This window comes from Nannobrachium achirus, assembly GCF_963921795.1.
Source record: "Nannobrachium achirus genome assembly, chromosome: 4".
NCBI lineage: Eukaryota > Metazoa > Chordata > Actinopteri > Myctophiformes > Myctophidae > Nannobrachium > Nannobrachium achirus.
Window position 1 is genome coordinate 34,279,880 of NC_137813.1, and position 20,421 is coordinate 34,300,300.

At 42.3% G+C, this 20,421-nt stretch overlaps 2 protein-coding genes across 5 annotated transcripts in view; both read left to right on the top strand.

The window, feature by feature from the left end:
• Positions 1-16,303, top strand: part of LOC308284350 (meiosis inhibitor protein 1-like) — a 69,046-nt gene extending 52,743 nt beyond the window's left edge. The window contains exons 19-24 of one of the 4 annotated variants that reach the window (XM_080724936.1): positions 4,606-4,786; positions 6,530-6,680; positions 8,530-8,706; positions 9,205-9,345; positions 9,945-10,125; positions 16,154-16,303. In XM_080724936.1, coding sequence (XP_080581062.1) covers positions 4,606-4,786; positions 6,530-6,680; positions 8,530-8,706; positions 9,205-9,345; positions 9,945-10,125; positions 16,154-16,293 — 971 coding nt within the window. In that variant the 3' untranslated portion in view covers positions 16,294-16,303. Of the gene's footprint in view, positions 1-4,605; positions 4,787-6,529; positions 6,681-8,529; positions 8,707-9,204; positions 9,346-9,944; positions 10,126-16,153 lie in introns of those variants that run through there. The other 3 variants (XM_080724937.1, XM_080724938.1, XM_080724939.1) reach the window with 3 other exon arrangements.
• A 1,301-nt stretch (positions 16,304-17,604) lies between these two features.
• Positions 17,605-20,421, top strand: part of LOC308282856 (meiosis inhibitor protein 1-like) — a gene marked incomplete at its 5' end in the record, with an annotated part of 38,999 nt that continues 36,182 nt past the window's right edge. Inside the window, one exon of the mRNA XM_080723244.1 lies at positions 17,605-17,713. Within this exon, the coding sequence (XP_080579370.1) occupies positions 17,605-17,713 (109 nt within the window). The remainder of the gene's footprint in view (positions 17,714-20,421) is intronic.

A 20,421-nucleotide genomic window follows, 5' to 3' on the forward strand; every position in this document is an offset into this window, starting at 1 on the left:
ATGTGTTATAACGCACGAGTCGGCATGACGATTATGCATATTTATAGTGACATTTAGCGCTGAGTGAAGACTTGGAAATGATTAATCTCACTTTCCATATTGTATTGTATTGTATTGTATTGGGTCTGGGTTGAGAGAATCAGAATAACCTTTAATGTCGCATCACAAGTTAACTGTTAAAAGGTGTGACTGTGAAACAGAATTGCATCTGCAACACGGCAAAAGCCACAATTGTCATTGTATTATGTAACAAGATTGTTGTTACCCAGTTACCGTGCATGTTGATATTAACACAACACCTCATTGAGATGCTGGTCAGATATAGCAGGGTTGACGAGTAGCATACAGTAAATGGGTCTCAATGGCTTATACCCAAAACAATATACTAATGAGAGATACTGTAGCAGCATAAAATCAGATTGGGGTCAGCTGTTCTACAGGTAGCCTACATAAATGTTGTGAATGTTATATACAGTATCAAATAACATTTAAATTCATTTTCATGCAGACTGACGTTGTGCCTGCTCTACAGTATAGGATAGCCCTGTGTGATCAGCCTATACAGGGTGTATATAGTATCACATACTGTACCAGACTTTATTTGCCATGTGGAGAGATGTGGAAAGCTGTATATCTTCCCTTGGGATTATACCGCAGCTTACCAATCAGCGCAGCTAAACTGCCAGCGGACAAGCTCCTTTATTAATGATCTTGCCGTGCAAACAACTCACCCACAAAACATGGTTGCTGCAATGGTGTGGTCAAATTAATACGGACGCAAAGGAAACAAAACATGAAGAAAACAGCTAACTTGGATGGTTCACTGAACTGTTGTGTATGTACGGTACTAACAAAGGGGAGACATGCCAGAAACACACTTTCTGTGCCAACTCTCTCCCCACACTGTTGAGGAATCCCATTTTGTTAGCAGGGGGGACAGTTCCTCATTCACAGTAGGCTACTGCATATCGTCACTGTCCGGCAGAAACCTTGTATCTCCAAGTTTAACATGTGTATGTTTTTTTTCGTAGTAACTAAAGCCCTGCTTCATCGTACAAGGACTGTCGCTCAAAACTTGTGAAAATAGAACATCTACAAGCACACAACGCCTCGCACATGAGTGATTGAGTGTTGATCAGAGGTAAAGGCATTGGTCGTTGCCGATTATCCAATCGAGGGCAGGCAATGTCTCTGTGATTGTGTGTGTGTGTGTGTGTGTGTGTGTGTGTGTGTGTGTGTGTGTGTGTGTGTGTGTGTGTGTGTGTGTGCGTGCGTGCACGTGTGTGTGCACGTGTGTGTGTGTGCACACGTGTGTGTGTATATGTATATATACAGTAAATACCGTATATATAACGTTTCTGTATAGATATACACCCTCATACTCCATCTTTGTCCTCTCTCTCTCTCAGTCTTTGCATACAAAGAAGGAGACTTCTCTTTGTTTAAATGTCTCCCTCCAGACATACTGTATGGAGGAACTGCAGCTCCTCTCTGTCAGAACCACGTGACGGTGAACCCTCGCCCTCTCTCATCTCGCTTTCTCTCTAACATTACCTCTGTTCCCTTTTAAGTTCTGTTCTGTACTCTTCAATTTCTCTCTCTCTCTCCCCTCTCTCTCTCTTTCTCTCTATCCCCCCCCCCCCCCCTCTCTCTCTCTAGACTCCTAGGGTCACACTGTGACCTGCTCACTACTTAGTTTACCTCTAACGTTCACTGTATTCTTCCTCCATTCCTCACCTTCTCCATCCTTGCAGACTGCTGTGCTGGCGCTGAGCAGCTGGTCATGGGTCAGTGGCCCTACTGTACCTCCCTTCACCTTCTTTACTTTTTTCGGTGACTCTTTCTTTCCTTATTTTTTGGATCCTCAATCCCATTCTTTCTTTTAGTTTTTATAGACACCGTGTTGCTGAGCCTCTCTGCTGCAGGGCTTTCCTCTCCTCCATTTCTCCGCCTGCCCTCCTCCTCATCACCCCCACTCACTCTCATTGTTTCATACCTCCCTTTCTTTAACTCTCACTGTCTCTGTTTTACTTTTGATGATTGTGCATTGTATTACTTTTGTTGCATTAAGTCTAATGTCTTCTTTCTTTCTTTCTTTCTTTCTTTCTTTCTTTCTTTCTTTCTTTCTTTCTTTCTTTCAACCTGACTCATTTTCTTTACTGGCACTCTGTCTATCCTTCATTTTCTTCCGTCCACCTCTCTCCAGTCAGTGTCTCTTCTCCTACCGTACGCTCTCCTCTCCTCTCCTCTCCCCTCCATCTACATCTGCATTCCCCTTCGTACAGTATGTTTCATTTATTTGTTTCTATCCCTCTCTCCACCCCCTGCTCTCTCATTCATACCTCCCTCCAGACTCTTTTATTTCAGTACAACCTGCCCTCTCTCCCTGTAGAGCCATTTACCTTTTCTTTATCACTCTGTTCTTTTGAGTAAAAGTTAAGTTGATATCTCACTAGAAAATTTAGCAAATGAAAACATTTTAATACTCACTTTTTCTTTTCTCTAATTACAATCTAAAATATGAACTATTGTTGTAAAAAAACAAAGTTGTCCTTTAATTTCTCATTTCTGTCAATTTTTCTTATTCTCTCTAATATTACTGTACATACTGTACCTGTACATTCCCTTCATTCAATTTCCTCCTCTCTTCATCTGCCCCTGCATTCCCCTCCATTGTATCGTATATAGTGCTCTTTCTCTCTCCATCCATGTTGAGTTTTTCTGCCCCTCCTCCTTCTTTAATCATTCTTATACTTTGTGTCCTTAACTCCTCCCTAACTCAATTATGTAGGCTACCTGTAGAAAAGCTGACCCCGATCTGATCTCGTGCTGCTATCTCTCATTAGTAAATTGTATCACACACACTGTTTCTCTCTCTGTCTCTCTCCATCCACACCGCCTGGGGAACAGGTTGTATCTTCCCTATACTGTAGCTGCTTGTAGCCGTGGGTCGGTTGCCTCTTTCCATCTTTCTACTCCATCAACACTTCTCTCACCTTCTCTCACTCGCTCGCTCTGTCTCTGTCAGATAGAGGTGAATGGGGATGTGTCGGCCTCAGCCTGCCTTTACCCCCCCCCCCCCCCCCCCCCCACCCCCACCCCACCCCCTCTCTTCGTTCTATAATTCATTCATCCTTCTTCCCCGCGGTCTGTCCTCCGCGTTGTTCCATGTATCTACATATGGAATAGCCTGGAATTGAATGGGTATCTGAGCTGTTTTATTGATGTGTACTGGGAAAGAACAGAGCATATACAGCAAAATCCTCAGCACCCTCAAGGTTTCCTTGAGGGTCTCTCCCCCTCAGAGCTGTCTCCCCATTTACTCTTTATTCTTTGCTCTTTACACTTGTCTCTCTGCTCTTTCCCCCTCTCCTCTCCCTCTCTCTCCCTCCTCTGACTCCCCCATCCCTCTGCCTCTCCTCTTCCTCTCTTTTACTCCTCACTTCCTCTCTCTCCCTGTTTCTCAAACTCTGCCCCATGGTTGTGCATCAGAGAGGCCTCCTTTTTGTCCCTTGAATTCTTCCTCCATCTCTCCATTCCTCTTTCCTTCTCTTCACACAACTCCTCTCTATGTCCTTGCTCCATTATTCCCACAGGTCTCATTTATATATAAAGAGTGAAGTTCTTAAAAACAACAGCATTAAAAAGACATTCATGGTGTTTCTGTATCGGTTCTATGTTTTGACGTTTTGACAGTCAAAAATTAATATCCTTCCAGGTCCCTCAAGACCAGTGTTCCTATAAACCATGATAGTGCAGTACTGGTATTCATAAAACACATTTGCCTGTAAGGCTTTTAATAAATGAGCTCTCTGCTTGGTTCATTCTTTTTCCTTTCATCTTTCTCCATCATCCATCTCTCTTTCTTTCTCTCTTGATCGCTTTTTAGTTGAATTAATTTGGGGAAATGATAAAGGCACAGAATGATAAGTAACATCATCAATCTCTGTCATTCTCTTATCTGTCTTGGATTTGCTCTCCCTCCATCACTGTCTTTTTTAACCTCTCTTACTTTCTTACTTTATTTTCTTTATCCATTACTCAGTGCTGTGTCTCTTTGGCTCTATTGATCTCCATCCCTTTCAATCATTACATTTTCTCCATCAGTCTCTCTCCGTCTCTCCAACCTTCTCTATCCATCACTCTCTCATGTTTTAGTTTTTTTTTATCTTAACTTTCAAACACAAATTATATTCTCATCTTCAATTTGCTTTATTGGCATGTAAGTTCAGAAAGACTAACATTATTTTCTCAGTTTTGTTATTGCGACCGAAGGTCGCAGTTTAGTATGAGAAACGGCACATCATGTCACCGACGTCCGTGTACGCTTTTTTACAGTCTATTGGGTTTGCCGCTCTGACATCACGCTCTGCATCACTGTTCAGGGGGTCTCACAGCATATCTCCATATACAGTACATGGATCTCCATATATGGGTACCAGGGGTCTCCATTTATGGGTAACTGGTCCGATATTATACATCACTGGCCAGATGGCCAAGACCTCTCGCTTAGGCGTCTTACTGGTGTTATATATACAGTATATATCACACACACAGTAAATAACATTCTTGCTTCTCTCTTTTTGCATCTTGTTCATTGTCCAGAGCTTGTTGACGTGGAGTCTATCCTGCAGAGCGGTCTTCCCTCACTGTGTTGCCGTATGTCAGACTGGCCCTCACTGCTGACTGACGGTCCGGGGCTCCTGCTGTCAGACACAATGAGTCCCAGGGTTACGCAGTACTGTCTGGTCATCCTGTTACACCTAGCCCTGCAGCACGGAGACAGGTGATGCCACACACACACACACACACACACACACACACACACACACACACACACACACACACACACACACACACACACACACACACACACACACACACACACACAGTTGACGTACGCACTCGCAGACGCACGCAGGTATGCAAGCATGCACGTACGCAGGCATGCAAGCAAGCACGCACTAACGCACACACACAGGCATATGCAATTGCCTACACCCTTATAGACACTTTGGCCTCCAGCATAGGGACAAAACATACTGTATACAAACACAGGCACAAACACACACAATGCTATAGACTCTGCCCTCAAGCTCTGTGAGTAGTGTGCACACAAAGACAGGAAGTCACACACAAACTAAAAGTTTGAGCCCACTGGCATGGCCACTCAATACACTTACATTTGTTGAATGCGAGCAAATAGTAAAGTGTATGCGCATTCTCGCAGAAACACACACACACACACACACACACACACACACACACACACACACACACACACACACACACACACACACACACCTACCTACACACGCACACACACACACACACACACACACACACACACACACACACACACACACACACACACACACACACACACACACACCACACACAATGTATGCACTTGATAGACAGACATTTAAGTATACTTTGGCCCTACATGGTATGGAGACACTAAACTACACAGACAACTACACGCTGTAGCATAGAGAGGCTGCCTCTCACTCCGATATTCGGCCGAAACAACGCAGCAGTGTGCAAAGACCTTCAGAGTGATTATTTCTTGACTGTTTAATCTATAGGCTAAGTTTTAATTATTGCTTGATTTTCTTGGCATGTCTTTTAGAACTATTGGCAGTATGTGTCCCCTTGTTGAAAGTACTGTATAGTGTTACCTTCACCACAAGCTTCCTTTATACCCAGCTTGCACTAATTTGCACTGATTTCTAGAAGCAGAGAACTTACACACAAAACAACCCTCATGAATTGCATGAGCATTAGATATTAAATCCAGCAGAATGTGTAATCATTATCAACTGTCAGACCTTCATGGTTTGCATGAGGGCTAAAACGATGTATCAGTTTTGAAAATAATCCTTTGTTTGCATTTCTTTGGAAATGAAGATGCCCACTGGTTTCTCTAACTCACCCACTGCTTCCAACACCACAGTCATGACCCATGGAGTCTGTACTGTTTTGGTACATATTTTATTACCATAGAGATACGGCGGCTTGCTTGAAAAAGTCTGATCTGTCCTTGTGTGGAACGTTATATCCCATCGTGTCCCCACAGGAACACTCTGCTTCTCTGTGTGGTCTCATCAAGATTAATGGCCGCTTTGCACACACATTTACATTGTGTCTGTGTGGTGGTGTAATGTATGCTGCACGCGCGTGCGTGCACGTGCGTGCGTGCGTGCGTGCGTGTGCGTGCGAAAAAGAGAAAATGCACTGTGTGTGGTGAAGTATAGTATAGTTTGCTATATCAACAAGCCCCTCCAGCACTTTTCCTTGCTCTACAAAGTTTTCATGTGCGTCTGTGACTGTGTCTACTTTTGTGCCCACATGCGCTTTGGGCCTGCCTAAATATGTTTGTTGTGTATACTGTATGTGAGTGTTTGTTTATACTTTAATGTAAATGTTTCCCCAATTTTGTTAGCTTATCTCTCTCTCTCTCTCTCTCTCTCTCTCTCTCTCTCTCTCTCTCTCTCTCTCTCTCTCTCTCTCTCTGTGTGTTATCCAGGCTCCTCCCAGAGCAGACAGTATTCTCCAGTGTTGTCCAGCTGCTGTGTTGCGTCCAGGAGCAAGGTGACTGTGCCCTGCCTCCTGCTGTGCTCAAGTCTGCACTCTACCTGCTGGCAATCACACAGGACAAGAGCCCCGACCTCCACTCGGTACCTCCAATCATCACTTCATTTAACCTATTAAGACCTGTTAGAGGCCCATTCGACAAATGCCTTCTAAATCAGTAGTTCTCAAACTTTCTTTGTGCCAAGGAACCCCAAAATGACATGTATTTGGCAGTGGACTCCCATCTGAAAATGTTTTGTTCAAGCTCGCAGGTACCAGTGTACAGTACCAACACTGCGTTTCACTACTGCATATTGTGCATGTACTTTTTTTCCTGAGCAGATATCTTCCTAGCAACTTTAGTTTATATGGCAATAAACCACAGTGGATAAACATTAGATCTGGGAAAGTGTGTTGAGTTGAATTGGCAGTCTTCCTTGCTGCAGTTGGATAGAATCATATCTTAAACATCAAGGCCATTCCAGGCACAGAATCAAAGCTTTATGGTCTAGGTGTGACAGACGAAATGATGTGTTTAGATGTGAAAACCATATCAAACTGTCTGTAGAGGAGACTAATTAACTCCGAAATGAGGACTAAGCTGGCTTTGCATAAACCGTTTGCAACACTTATGACTGTATGTTTTATATAAGAGGTAAACATCTCTGGCAGGATCTTCTTTTGAGCATTTATCACATGCAGCCACGCAGAGCAAATTATACTCCCTTCCTGTCAAGACACAGCATTTTATTCATCCAATTGAAGAATTATTATGCTGCGAAAACGTGCTCTGCAGTGATGGCTCTGCAACTTCTGTACATACTGTATACTGTAAGCGGTGTATGTGTGTGTGTGTGTGTGTGTGTGTGTGTGTGTGTGTGTGTGTGTGTGTGTGTGTGTGGGTGTATATCCTTACATTTTTAATATTTACTGTTAGAATATTGAAAAGGGAGAGACAGATTACACCCTCTTGGAGAGATTTCCCACAGTGAGGGATGGCTCTTATACTGTATATCTCTGAAGGCTTTCATTACATTCTGCTACATTGCAGCTTGGGATGCATTCTACCCCCGTCTCACAGGAGGGCTGTAAAGACACTTAATCTCGTACAACCAACGTTTTAGTGTAGTCTTCCTTCCCGGTAGTGTCAGCCAGGCAGTATTTGACCGGTTTAGGGGCAGGCTGTCCAATGAACAGGAACACCTGTACACAGCATTCAGTCTTTCCTCATTTTTAAATATTGTTAACAAAGTCCACCGTGTCTTTTAATACTTTTAGATTCACGTTAAAATGTTACACGGTGCGTAGTATGCATACCCTTCATATAGTCAGGACAGCGGTGGGATATCCCAGTAATGGATTTGCATTGTAGCAGCGACTGTCCGAAAGAGTGGCTTATTACTTGATTACTGATTGCCTGTAAGGTCACCCACGGCATTATAGTACTTGTAACATTTATTTCTGGAGGAACACCAAAAATGTGGCATGCTATTCTTCGTCCACAGTTTTGGTGATGCATAGTTTACACACACACAAACATTTATTGCAAAAACAGTATTTCATATACAGTATAACTAATCCTCTCCAGATTAGTTACTGTATACATGATCTCAGGAGTCATGTGATAAAGTAATTGGCATGCAAAATTTGTGCGAGGGGCCTATTCCTTAAAAACAAAATGTCATCTATCATAGATAGAGTGATCATAAACGCAAGATCCGATCAACACAACATTTGAATGGATTGTTGCTTGGCCTCTAACACAATGTCTCCCAGCGGATTCCTCAGATCCCATGTCATTGGACAGTAAAATAAGCAATACGTTCTCATTGCCATGTAATTTCTTTCTCTTTTTTCCCCCCCCAAAGCACCCCCTGCACGTGCCGTTCTTCACTGTAGCACTGTAGCAAACAGAATAGCCTTATAACTAATAAAAACACCTGCTACTTCCAGGCTCCTTTGAACTGCATCAGCCAGGCCCTGTCCTACCAAAACTTCTCCTCCATCTACACCCATCACCCTCCACTCCTGCACCTCATCTACCGCTACCCAGAGCTGGCCCAGGGGTTGGGACAGCAGGTTCTGGAGCTGTGGCTGACCCACCACACAGAACCAGACCTGACCATGGTAGTAAGAATTAACACTTGGGCTGCCATAGTTTTTCCATAACTAATGTAGATTAACCGCCATGTATATTTCCTATTGTTTTGACCTGATTTTCGGTGGCGGCGTGCGCGCGGCGGCTCCCGTGCACGGCCGTACAACGTCTTGTCTTTCACATGGAGAAGAAAAAATACAACACATCCATGAGTCAGATATAGTCCATAGAAAATGGGGCCGTCTTGACCAAACGAGTGTAAAACAACGGGAGAAAAAGGCATTTTACTGCAGCCAGAATGGATGTGAATGAGGAAGTGGAAGTCGGGCAGCAGCGGCTTGTCTCAGTTCAATCAGGATCTTTGAGTTACTGTAACTGATGCGACTGGATGCCATTTGACATCTCTCGTTCTCAATAGTTTTGATCACAAGCTTTTTTATATAGCAAGTAAATTGTTTTTGAAATGAAAATTAAAACAGAAAATGTCAAATCAGAAATTGAATTCAAGACAATTTTGGTTCCCTGCCCAGACTCCGTCGCCTAACCAAGAGATGGGGGAGAGAGTGAGCGAGAACCTGACGGAAGACAAGCAGGAACAGCAGCGTGACTTGGTCACCAAGGAGCTGTTATCTTTGATAGAAAAGTACCCTGCTGCCATACTGGACCTGCTGGTGAGGATGGGAAACCCCAAACAGAACTGCCTTTTACGAAGCTGGGACCAGATTCTCGTGCATGGAGCAGTGCTGCTGAAATGTCTTATTTCTTTAAGAGGACAAGCATGTTTTGTTTATAAAATCTTTGGGGGTTTCATAGTGTTTTAGTAAATGAAAAGTTAAAATGTACCCTTATATATATATACGTAGAGTTGCTCCCTATTGAGTTTGGCACATTTCCTGGGGCAAGCTGCCCAGGTCACACATGTTATCTTATTTCTCACTCTCAAAAAGCACCTGCAATGTAGTGCATTTGAAACTACATTGCAGTACCTCCTGTAAATTATTTTATTTTAATTTTTGTTTATTTTCGGTTTATTTTGTTGCTGAGTGAGGTCTGCAGACAAAGTGACGTGAGTGACCTGTAGCTATTTTATTACACTCTGATTTAAACTTGTGTATTTGCCTGTCTGTCTCGTTTTTTTCTGCCTGTCTGTCTGTGTTTGAGTATTTATCTGTCTGCATTCCACTCTCTCCTCCTGCTTGTCTGTCTGTCTGTCTGTCTGTCTGTCTGTCTGTCTGTCTGTCTGTCTGTCTGTCTGTCTGTCTGTCTGTAGGGCATTGTGTGTAGCAGGGAGTGTCCTTTGGCTAAACAGGCGCTGGGGGTACTGGAAGTGTTCCTGCGGGATCGGAGGAGCTGTGAGGTCAGCATATGCACCCTGCTGAGACCAGCCCTGCTTCAGGTTCTACAAAGACTTTGTCTGGAGAGCAGCCAGGGAGCCTCACACAGTGCAGGAGGTGAGGACATATGTTGTGCTATACATAAACGCATGCACACACACACACACACACACACACACACACACACACACACACACACACACACACACACACACACACACACACTCGTGTATCAAAACAGCGTCCAGGTTCTGACAATGGAAGCTTGTGATTGGCTGAACCGGAGGTAGGGAGCGCTCCATTGCATCCGCCTGGACCGTGCGGAGGTGCCGATCGAGAGCTCACTCGTGTATACCGGTAGGTTATAGGTAATATAATAGGCCTACATGCGATGTTTCATGACATATAACACAAGAAATAATCATAAACATTTTATATTTATAAGGTCAAGTATTTTATAATTGGGAGTTGGGACTTACAAGAAGTTAAGAACCATCATCATAGTTATAATAGGCCTACATTTTTGCAGTAGTTTAGGCATTTTGGTTTGATAAGGTTGTGGGCAGAACAATTTGTCCTTGTTTGTTATTTGACTATTTTTACTTTAATTATAATTAAAGACACTTCATAGTGAATTAGTGATTATAATTAATAGCCTATGTCGTGATTGTTGTTTTAGCTAGATCAGATTGTGTTTATAATACAACGCTGGCGCGCCTCGTCATCTCCACAGAGAACAAGCGCTCCCCCCTTGTTCCATTGTCAGAACCTGGACGCTGTTTTGATTCATGCCACACACACACACACACACACACACACACACACACACACACACACACACACACACACACACACACACACTATGATGTGTGTTGTGCTTTATAACATATTATCTGTGGTCTGACAACATTTGAATACAGAATACTGCTTATAGGACTACTCATACTGGATTAGGATACGTCCTGTTTACGGGGTCTTTAGTACTCTATCCTACCTTCAGCACTGCTGCCAACCTCTCACCGTCTTTTCAGACAGTTTTACAGTAAAAGTTTAGACACGTGTGAGTCTTCGAGGGCTACACAAGTCATTGCTGTAGTGTTATGTTGGTAGCTGCTGTCAGAAAGCCCAGATATTTCCAGACAGAACAACTATGTTTCCAGTTTAGTTTAAGGTACGGCAGTGCATGATACTGAAACCCATCAGATTGTCTGTGTTATGAATCAGGATTACTGCAGATTGATTTGTCTCGACGGCCCATTATATTCCATTAAGGCACAGGTACCGTTGATAGATTGTGGTACTGAGTGTGCTTTGGAGGTGTGAAGCTGGCAATGTGTCTCAGTTTGCATACAGAGTTACAGTAACTCCATACAGCAGATGCAATCTCTCAATGAAATCATGTCTGTTCTGCTCAGCCGAAGTTGGGGGGGAGTCAAGAGGAGAATGACACACATGCACACACACAAACGCACACAGCACCCACGCACACAGTTTCCCCCCATAGCCTGCTACGCTGATGTAATAGAACAAATGTACACTGACAGTCACCTTACTCTAGTCTCGCCTCACACAGCAAACAGTAAAACAGTAACTCTATTAAGGCTTGGCTTCACAAACAGACAGCCACAGTTTCAGCACCTAGACCATTTGAGCTCAGTCATCCAGCCAATATCTTTTGATATTGGCTGAGAAGTTATTTTCGATTAGGTGCCTGCCTTTCTTTCAGTAGAATCTTCTTTGTACACTGGTCACCTCCACATTAATAGATTACAGAATGCAGTGTAGGCACTGAAGACAGTAGTGTTGAACCAAAATGTATGTATCTGATTACAGTAATCAAATCGGTCTAGTTATGTATCATGTAAAGGTTTCTTAAATATGCCAATACAACTTCACCAAAATGTGAATACATGTTTTTCTTTTTCTTTCTTTTCTTTCATATTATGAATTATCCCTGCAAGCCAAATGCTGTTATGATAACGTCATATAAATACATAAATTCATGGTTTGACTTGATCTGGCCCCAATCGAGACGTCACTGATTGGTCCAGATCCTGACCGTGCTTGCTGGGATTGTTTTCGACTACTAGTGACAAAAATGACAAAATAAATGTATCAATTATCAAATGAATCATTAGTTGCAGCCCTGAGGCCAAGGCAAAACTTTCACCAGACTGTAGCAAGGGAGACAAACATTGTTTCCTAGTTCAGTATTAATCTTAGCTCACATTTATTGATCCTTATTAATTCCTTGCTCACAATCTTAAATGCCATCAACAGACTCAATGAATCAATTAAATGCAATATATTTGGCTGGCTCTGCTTCTCTGAGACTATTGTACATTATAACCTAGATCATAGCAGCATTTCTCCTCTGGATAAAACAGTTTATAGAGATGCACAACAGCATGAATCTGTTCTGCCCTCTGTCTCTGCGTGTATAGCACCAAAGATCTCATCTACATTACTCCTATTGATCTCAATGACACCTCTACCCTTCCTCATATTTTCATTGAGATTTGTGAATTACTCATGCTCTTTATTCCACTGAACCACACTTTGAGATGTACTTATGGTTTTAATGGTTATTGTCTGCACAAGGCATTTCTTCTTATTTAAACTCAGGTTTGGGCATGTCATTATCCTATATAGTATGTACATATGATTAGACATTAAGGTGCGAAAGAGTATTGACGCATTGTACATGGGATTAAGGTGAGAAAGAGTATCAAGCATTGTCAGGTTCACATAGAATGGTAGGATATGTACTGTAGCTTTCACAGATAAAGTCCACATGGTAGATCCACAAGGAAATGTAAAGTCCAAGGCCAGTCTGGTGCTAGCTATTTGGTGGTCTTATGGCATGGAAAGGTTTGGGAACCCCTGATTTCATGTATTGAAGAGAGACAGCATGTTGAAGGTACAGAGAGAGCCTCTGATCACAATATGTGGCCAGCTTATTATGTGATAAAACCATCAGACATGTACAGTAATAGAGCACCACAGCAGTAATACGCCTGACTGTATTTGTGTTATTGCATCGTTCGCGTCCCATTTCTCTTTATGTTCCGATTAAAACCCTGGCCTGATTTAAATCGTATTAATGCTTCATTAGACATTCATCTGAGTGCATCCGATAAAGAAAGTCGATGACTTGTGACAGATCGTAAGCCACATGCACAGTTGGTTCTTGCATCACTCACCTGGAGTTCCCACTCATGTACTGCAGTGTAGGGTCGCTTCCACCATCCCTCATTTCTACCTCTCACCCTACCATCTCTTCCTCCTCTATCCGCGCACCACAAACGTATCCTCTCTGCCTTCCAACTTATCGTACTCTCTTTCCTCTCTTCAATTCTTCAGTATCATACATAAAGAGAGCTCCATGATGACTTGTGACAAATTGTAATGCCGAGTACAAGGTTGTGTCCATACATTACTCACCTAGAGTGGGTGCAGCAGCGCACTGCCAGATGATTGTCACCATTAGGACACAAGTGCTAGTAACTAATGAGTGAAATCACACATTGCATTGTACTGTAGCCTGCACATGGCCAGAACTCCATGGCACAATGTATAATTAGGGACCTCTGTGCCACCAAGTGGATGATCAATCAGCGTGGTCTTAGTAATGTTCTTTAAATAAAACCTTCCTCCAAGTGGCTACTGTAATGTGTGTTGTCTTCTGGCCTTATACAGCATTAGAACAACGCAACACAATGACCATTCAGTACAGAAGCTAGGGACTGACACCCAGCCCTAGGTAGCCTTTGCCTGCATTCACTTATAAGGGCCAAGTGGGTTTTAGATTGCAGTTAGGCTGGTACTGTATACACTGTTGTTCAAGCCACTCATTTGCATGAATTATATTCTTTTATATTACAAGCCCTAGGGGAGGTGGTTTAATGTTATGCTCTACAGTGCTGCAAGCAGGACATTGAGTATGTAAATGACTATTCTGCTTGATCTTCCTAGCTTCTTTTATCCTATCCAGATGATTCCTCCTTTCCTTCTTTTGCTACCTGCCTACTCACTCCTATATATATATATATATATATATATATATATATATATATATATATAGTGCAAAATCACTGCTGTTAGAAAAACGTAGGTGTGGTTGTTTTTCTCATTAGTAATTTCAGTGTCTGAGGCGGCGAGGCTCGATGATCTCTGTGGCGATAAATCCAACCACCTCATTGGTCTTTTCTTAGAACTGCTGGCTCTGAGAACCTGCCATGAGGTGAAAGTGTTGATTTAGTTAACTGTCAGCCGATGCTGCCTCTAGCTAACTGCGTCGAGATTAGTGTTTTTTAAAAACAGAAGACACCGTTCGGATGGTGTCAGTTTGAACAATGTCCCCCGTGTTGGAGTCGCTGAAAAACTTTCTTTTGGAGAGTTGCGTTTCAGACTGAGTAATGAGGCAAAGGGAGATGCTAATTTAGGACAAGTCTCTTACCTGTTTGCTTCAGTATCTCCATCTCTCTCAAACACTACCCCCCTCCACTTTGTTTTTCACTCTCTATCATCTTAGTTCTCCAAGTTTTAACCACTGTGCTTCTCTCTCTCCCTCTGTTCTTTAAAGGGCCGTTTATAGTTCTGTATGTTTGATTTTGTGTACGTTTTGGGTGAGAGAGGACGTGCAGTAATTGCGTCGACAAGCTTAGTTTGTCTACGGTTTGTGCGTGCCGACCCACTCTCAACTCCAATTCTGCTCTCAGAGCAAAGGGAAGCAAAGCAAAGCAAATTCTCGGTGTGCCCCTGACCAGGATTTCACTCTAATGTCTCTGTCATCCACACAAGTCTTTTTACAAATACTTTGTGTCAGTTAACGTTATATCACCAGCCAGTCAAAGGATAGGCTATACACTATATGATTCGAAACGCAAGTGAAACAGATTTTGGCTGAATGACCTCGAGTAGCCCCCATCTCTCGAATCTGGTGATTAACTCAGTCAGGGCCGGTCGACTTTTAGATCGACTATCTCATTATGGAGTTCCCTGCCAAGCGACTTTAATCGACTTTTATATAAAAGCATTGTTTAAGCTTTTAATTTGGGTTAATAGACGGAGCGGAACGGTTAGCTTACCTTCGGCTAGTATACAGACGTAAACCGTGAAAAAAAAGGATACGATTATGACGTCACCTTTAAGCCATAGCTTCCTGTTTACGTAGGCCTCTGCTAGCCGCTAGGCTCAATGCAAACCATCCGACCCTCACGCAGCTTCACTAGGTCGGATTTTGATTCGGAAACTTTCTGTGTGGCATCTGTATACGTTCCGGTGCCCATACCGATGGTGGTTTTAGACGATCAAGCACGAATTGAACAGTATTGAGCTCAGATGGCGGCCCGCAGGTCTCCCATTCATGTCATTGGGGATCGACGTCATCGTCCCATCCTTGAATGTTGTGAACCTTGGTTTTAACATGGGTTAACATGGGGGCTTCCACAGTCTATGGTCTATGGCTCGCTCTAGTGGTCATTTTGTGGTATGGTATTTCAACGTGGCTTGGTAAATTGATGTGATTATGATGATTAAATATAGCTATTTCCTGGCGTTATAAGCGCACATTCATATTTAAATTTGGCTGGCAATGGGTTTAAACGTTATTTTCCTCATTACTTCCCCTACGGTTGACAATGGTGGCCACGGATACACGGACAAATCCAGTACCTTCAGTTGAGAGGTGTGTGTAATCATATGGACAAGTACGGACAGGGAGAAAGAACGGACATCAAACGGACCAAACAGAAGAAATCTCTCTCCCCCTCCGTTTCTAGTGTCGACCTGCGGTCCTTATGTATTACTATGCATGATACTTAACAGATACTTAACAGATACTTAACCCTTTTCAGACTTTTTGACAAAAAACTGTTAAAAGTAATAACAAGCAATTTAGCATGCACATCTCCTCTACAATGTATTTATTGGTTTCTGATGTTTGCTGATGTTGACACTCAGAAACACTTAAAATGTATTTCAGTTAACTAAAATGTATTTTTTTCTTCCTATTCAATTTTGCTTATTGAATATATAATACGTTTTAGTTACCTTTAATAACCTTGCTTTGCACAGATATGTTCCGTCTCTTTAAAGTGTAACACACTGTCTGCATACTCATCCTCTCTCTCTCTCTCTCTAGTGGTGGACTCCCTCCCTCTGGTGTTGAGGTTGTTGTGTGTTATCCAGAGCAGTGACCCCTCCTCCTCCTCTTCCTCTGACAGTGAGATGGAAGGAACGCTCTTCAAACTGCTCTACCACGGTATGGTCATCAGATGCTAAAATGTCAGGTCAAGACAGACACACACACACACATGCTCACGCACACATACACACACTCGCACATACAGTACAAACTAACAGTTACACAAATACTCACTCATTAATAACAGACAAACACTAGCTGGCACACATACCATTATGCACAAACTCTCTCTCAGTAACCTTCTCCATTCCTCTCATTTTTCTCTTCCTTCCTCACTCTCCTTTCCTCACCATCCCTTCTTCTTCACTCTCCCTAAAGGTCAATTTATGCTATTCTCTTCCTCCATTCCCCTCCTCTCTCACCCTTCCTATCCTTCTTTCTCTCTCTCTCTCTCTCTCTCTCTCTCCAGCACCACAAATCTCTTCCTTCAGTTCCCCTAGTCCCTCTCTCCCTCTCCACAATCTTCTCTCTCTCTTCCTCCTCTTTGATTCATCAGTACCGTCTCCATCATCATCAGAGTGACTCAGATACATGCTTTAACGACTCATCTCCAGATGAAAGTGATGTTGCAATGTGATATGCCTCACTCAATATCAGCATGACAAAGATAGAATGGTACCATACCAGTACATTATAGTACAGAGTGCCAGATACAGAACAATATTTTTTCATTCATTTAACTAGATTTTTTATTTATTTTATTGTCATGCACAATAGATGCCCAGCCCAGGACAGGCATACGTGACATTTTCCACAGTAAAATGACAGTTCTTCTAAGTCACATTATAAACAAAATACCAAGTAGTCTTCTGTGGCTACTGTAATTGTAACAGTGGACAGAAGGATATTTGACTTTTGACATGATTCTGCACTATAATTATTCTTGATTAGGTCATTTATTCTTAGTTTTAGTTTACCATTATGTCAACAAACTATCTTTCTTTATACGTATTGAAACATTTTATGTTACATTATGTATTACAGTACAACACAGTGCAGTACGGTATGGTTCTCATTCAGGAGTTAAGAACAGAAAACATACACTCACAAACACAACAAATCTTTTAGAGGCTCTAAGGATGGCTATATCGATCCCTCTATCCATCCACAGCTTTGGTCCCAAATAACATATCTCGAATACCCCTGGCTGGGTTGCCATGTAATGTTTTGTTCATTTTCAATTGCACACAAGATCAAAATCTAATTGGTGGATTGCCATGAATCTCCCTGAATTCACTCATGCTTTCCGGGTAAGGGCACCTACTAATTTTGGTGACCCAATCGTTTTTGCTCTAAAGCCACTCTTTAAATATCCAGTTGCACACAAATGATCTCAAAATCGAATTGGCACATTGCCATCTTCTTCTTCAAGTCTGTAGCAATTTTAGATGTCGTTCTGCCAATATCGGGCACAGGCCACAGCTGTTCTGCCAGGTCATCTGGACCACCAGAAGACCTGGCGGCGCATCCACACTCCCTGGAAGATGAACCCTAAATGTAATGTCCTGTAATGCCACCCTCAGAACAAAATATCTACTTGTTACAATACGTTTTCAAGATGAAGCCTACTACTTTTCATGACCCCATGGTTGCCAGTTGCAACCCTTCAACCAATTTCCATTCAGATGTAAGGAGCTGCACAGACTCTAGAGGCTGCTAACGGGGCTTTTAGACTCGCCTCAGAGAACTGAAGAAGATTTCATGTCATGTCATGTCATGTCATGTCATGTCATGTCATGTCATGTCATGTCATGTCATGTCATGTCATGTCATGTCATTGTGAGTGTGAGATTTATTACGGTCCTGATCGAGTGCTCTCACTTTTCTTTACCTTGAATTAATGCAAGTCTTTCTGGGCAGAGTGTTATTTTTATGTTTGTCACTGTGGTTCAGCATCCCGCCTGTCTCCCTTTTGTTTGTAGCGCAAAGGTAAACATGTTCAGCAAACTGTATTTTCAGCCACTTACAGTACACAGTCAGCAACTTCTAAGTCAGTCTATCTACTTCTTGTACAGTAAGTAGACTTAAAAAATAATCATATTTGTCAACTTATTTTGTTTTAGAGGAAGTCCGACTTCTTTTGAAGCCAAGCCATCATGATGCTGCTAGTCCATAATCGTAAACAAAACGCACATGGATTATTGAAATGGGAGATGTATGTTATGAAAACCACCCTCTTGTGTCTTAAACTATGTACACGCTTTGGAGCTTTCTCTCTTTGGACCTTTTAAGTTTGGTGAGTCATTAATTATATAATAAAATAAAATAATGTCATGGTATAGAGCACCCTGGCCACAATATGCGATGTGAATGGCATGAGCCTGTAGATACCGGAAGTGGCGGAAGTGCTGCGGTTTTATGTCATGCGTTGCAGTCTGTTTACATACGCCAGCAAAACAAACCTAAATAGATTGTAGCTCTTAACTCACTCTTAATAGGTGACCTTTGTCAGAAACCATGTTTTTGTTTGGATATTGTTTATTACGAGCGCAACCGAAGGGCCGGGAGAAGTAGAACAGTTTTTTTTCGCCAGTGGGGAATATACCACAATGTGAAAAAACTATAACATCTGGTGAAATTCTCCTGGCGGAAGTAGCACCGTTTTATGCCGTATCAGCCTATGGTCGTAACCAGGCTTTTCTCTTCGCAGATGAGTAAGCCTGGCTACGTGAGGCTAGGTAGAGAGAGGTTTTACTCAGGTACAGACTACTGGATGTGCACACAACATACAGTAGCACTTTACAATAGCATTGCGTTCCAAACTGTAGCAACTTTACTATACACAGACTGGGTGAAAAAGAAAGCTGTGTTGTGTTAGGTGTGCATAGAGCCTCAGCCTATGTACACAACCTGCAGTCTGATGGATTCAAATAAGACACCTACTGTACAATCATATGTACGTAGGCATAGGCGATTCTAGCCTCTTCTATCAGGGGGTGCAAGACAGACCGAGTACTTCTATTACCTCATGCAGGCGCGCGCCATAAAAATCGTTTTTTAGCGTTTTTGTCCTGTTTTAACGGGTTTCTGCAGTTTATTTTTTACCCAAATGTAACACAATATAAAAAAAAATGTGCAAAACAGGTGCTTCTTTTTCTAGACACCATGAGCAAATTCATTTACTTATATTTTGCAGGCAGAGGCAGCACAGGACATATAAAGCCAAACATCAAGTTAATCATCAAGCAATCAAGCAATCATCCTTATTACACAATGAACTGCAGCCTCTGGTTTTTGGCACTTGCATAGGCTACTGATCAATTATTTGCTGCAGTTTAATTTCGTGTTCTTTCTCAATCTGTAAAATGCCTATATGGTGTTAATCTCACAGATCACCCATAGTGCCTGCTAAGTCTGCCAAGTTAACAACAGAAATACTTGCCCCTCCTCTCTTTTTGCGCACATTTTACAAACCACGATCACTGTTTTATTTAATAATTATAAAATAAAGTTACAAAAAAAAAGTAAAAAAAAAGAAAAAGAAAATGGCCGCCTGGTGGTCAGGGGGTGCAAGTGCACCCAAGGACACCCCTTAAAATCGCCTATGTACGTAGGCTAATTCTCTTAACGGATTGATTGCATTTAAGTGCTCAAAGATATTCATAAGGCACTGTTGCACTTAACTATGATATGTGCCCTAAATCAGAACTGAAACGCTTGCTGCTGTAGCTTTCTCTATTTGTCATAACGACCTCTTTACATATAAAACTAATTGTCTAATATTTTAGTCGACCCACTCTCCCCTGCATACACCACACACACACACACACACACACACACACACACACACACACACACACACACACACACACACACACACACACGTACACACACGTACACTCACACACACAGTTAAAACAGACATAAACACACCTCCATATTCTGTTGTTATACTACTGTAAGAAACAGACACTTTTGCGCTCACATACTGTAAATACACAGACAAAACATGAACAAAATGGACACACACACACACACACACGTACAAGTAATGTTTCTGCATTATTGCTGTCTCGTTACTTATTATTCCACTTTCGCAGGTCTCATCCATTAACATTTTCGCTGGCGGAGCACATTAATTCAGTCATTACAAAGTGGCAGCAGATATTAGTGGCAGGTCGCAGATACTATTACATTCCAGTCTGTCGCATTACATCTGAAGGTCTTTCCTTGAAAAATGTGAATGTACGGTATATCAGACACAG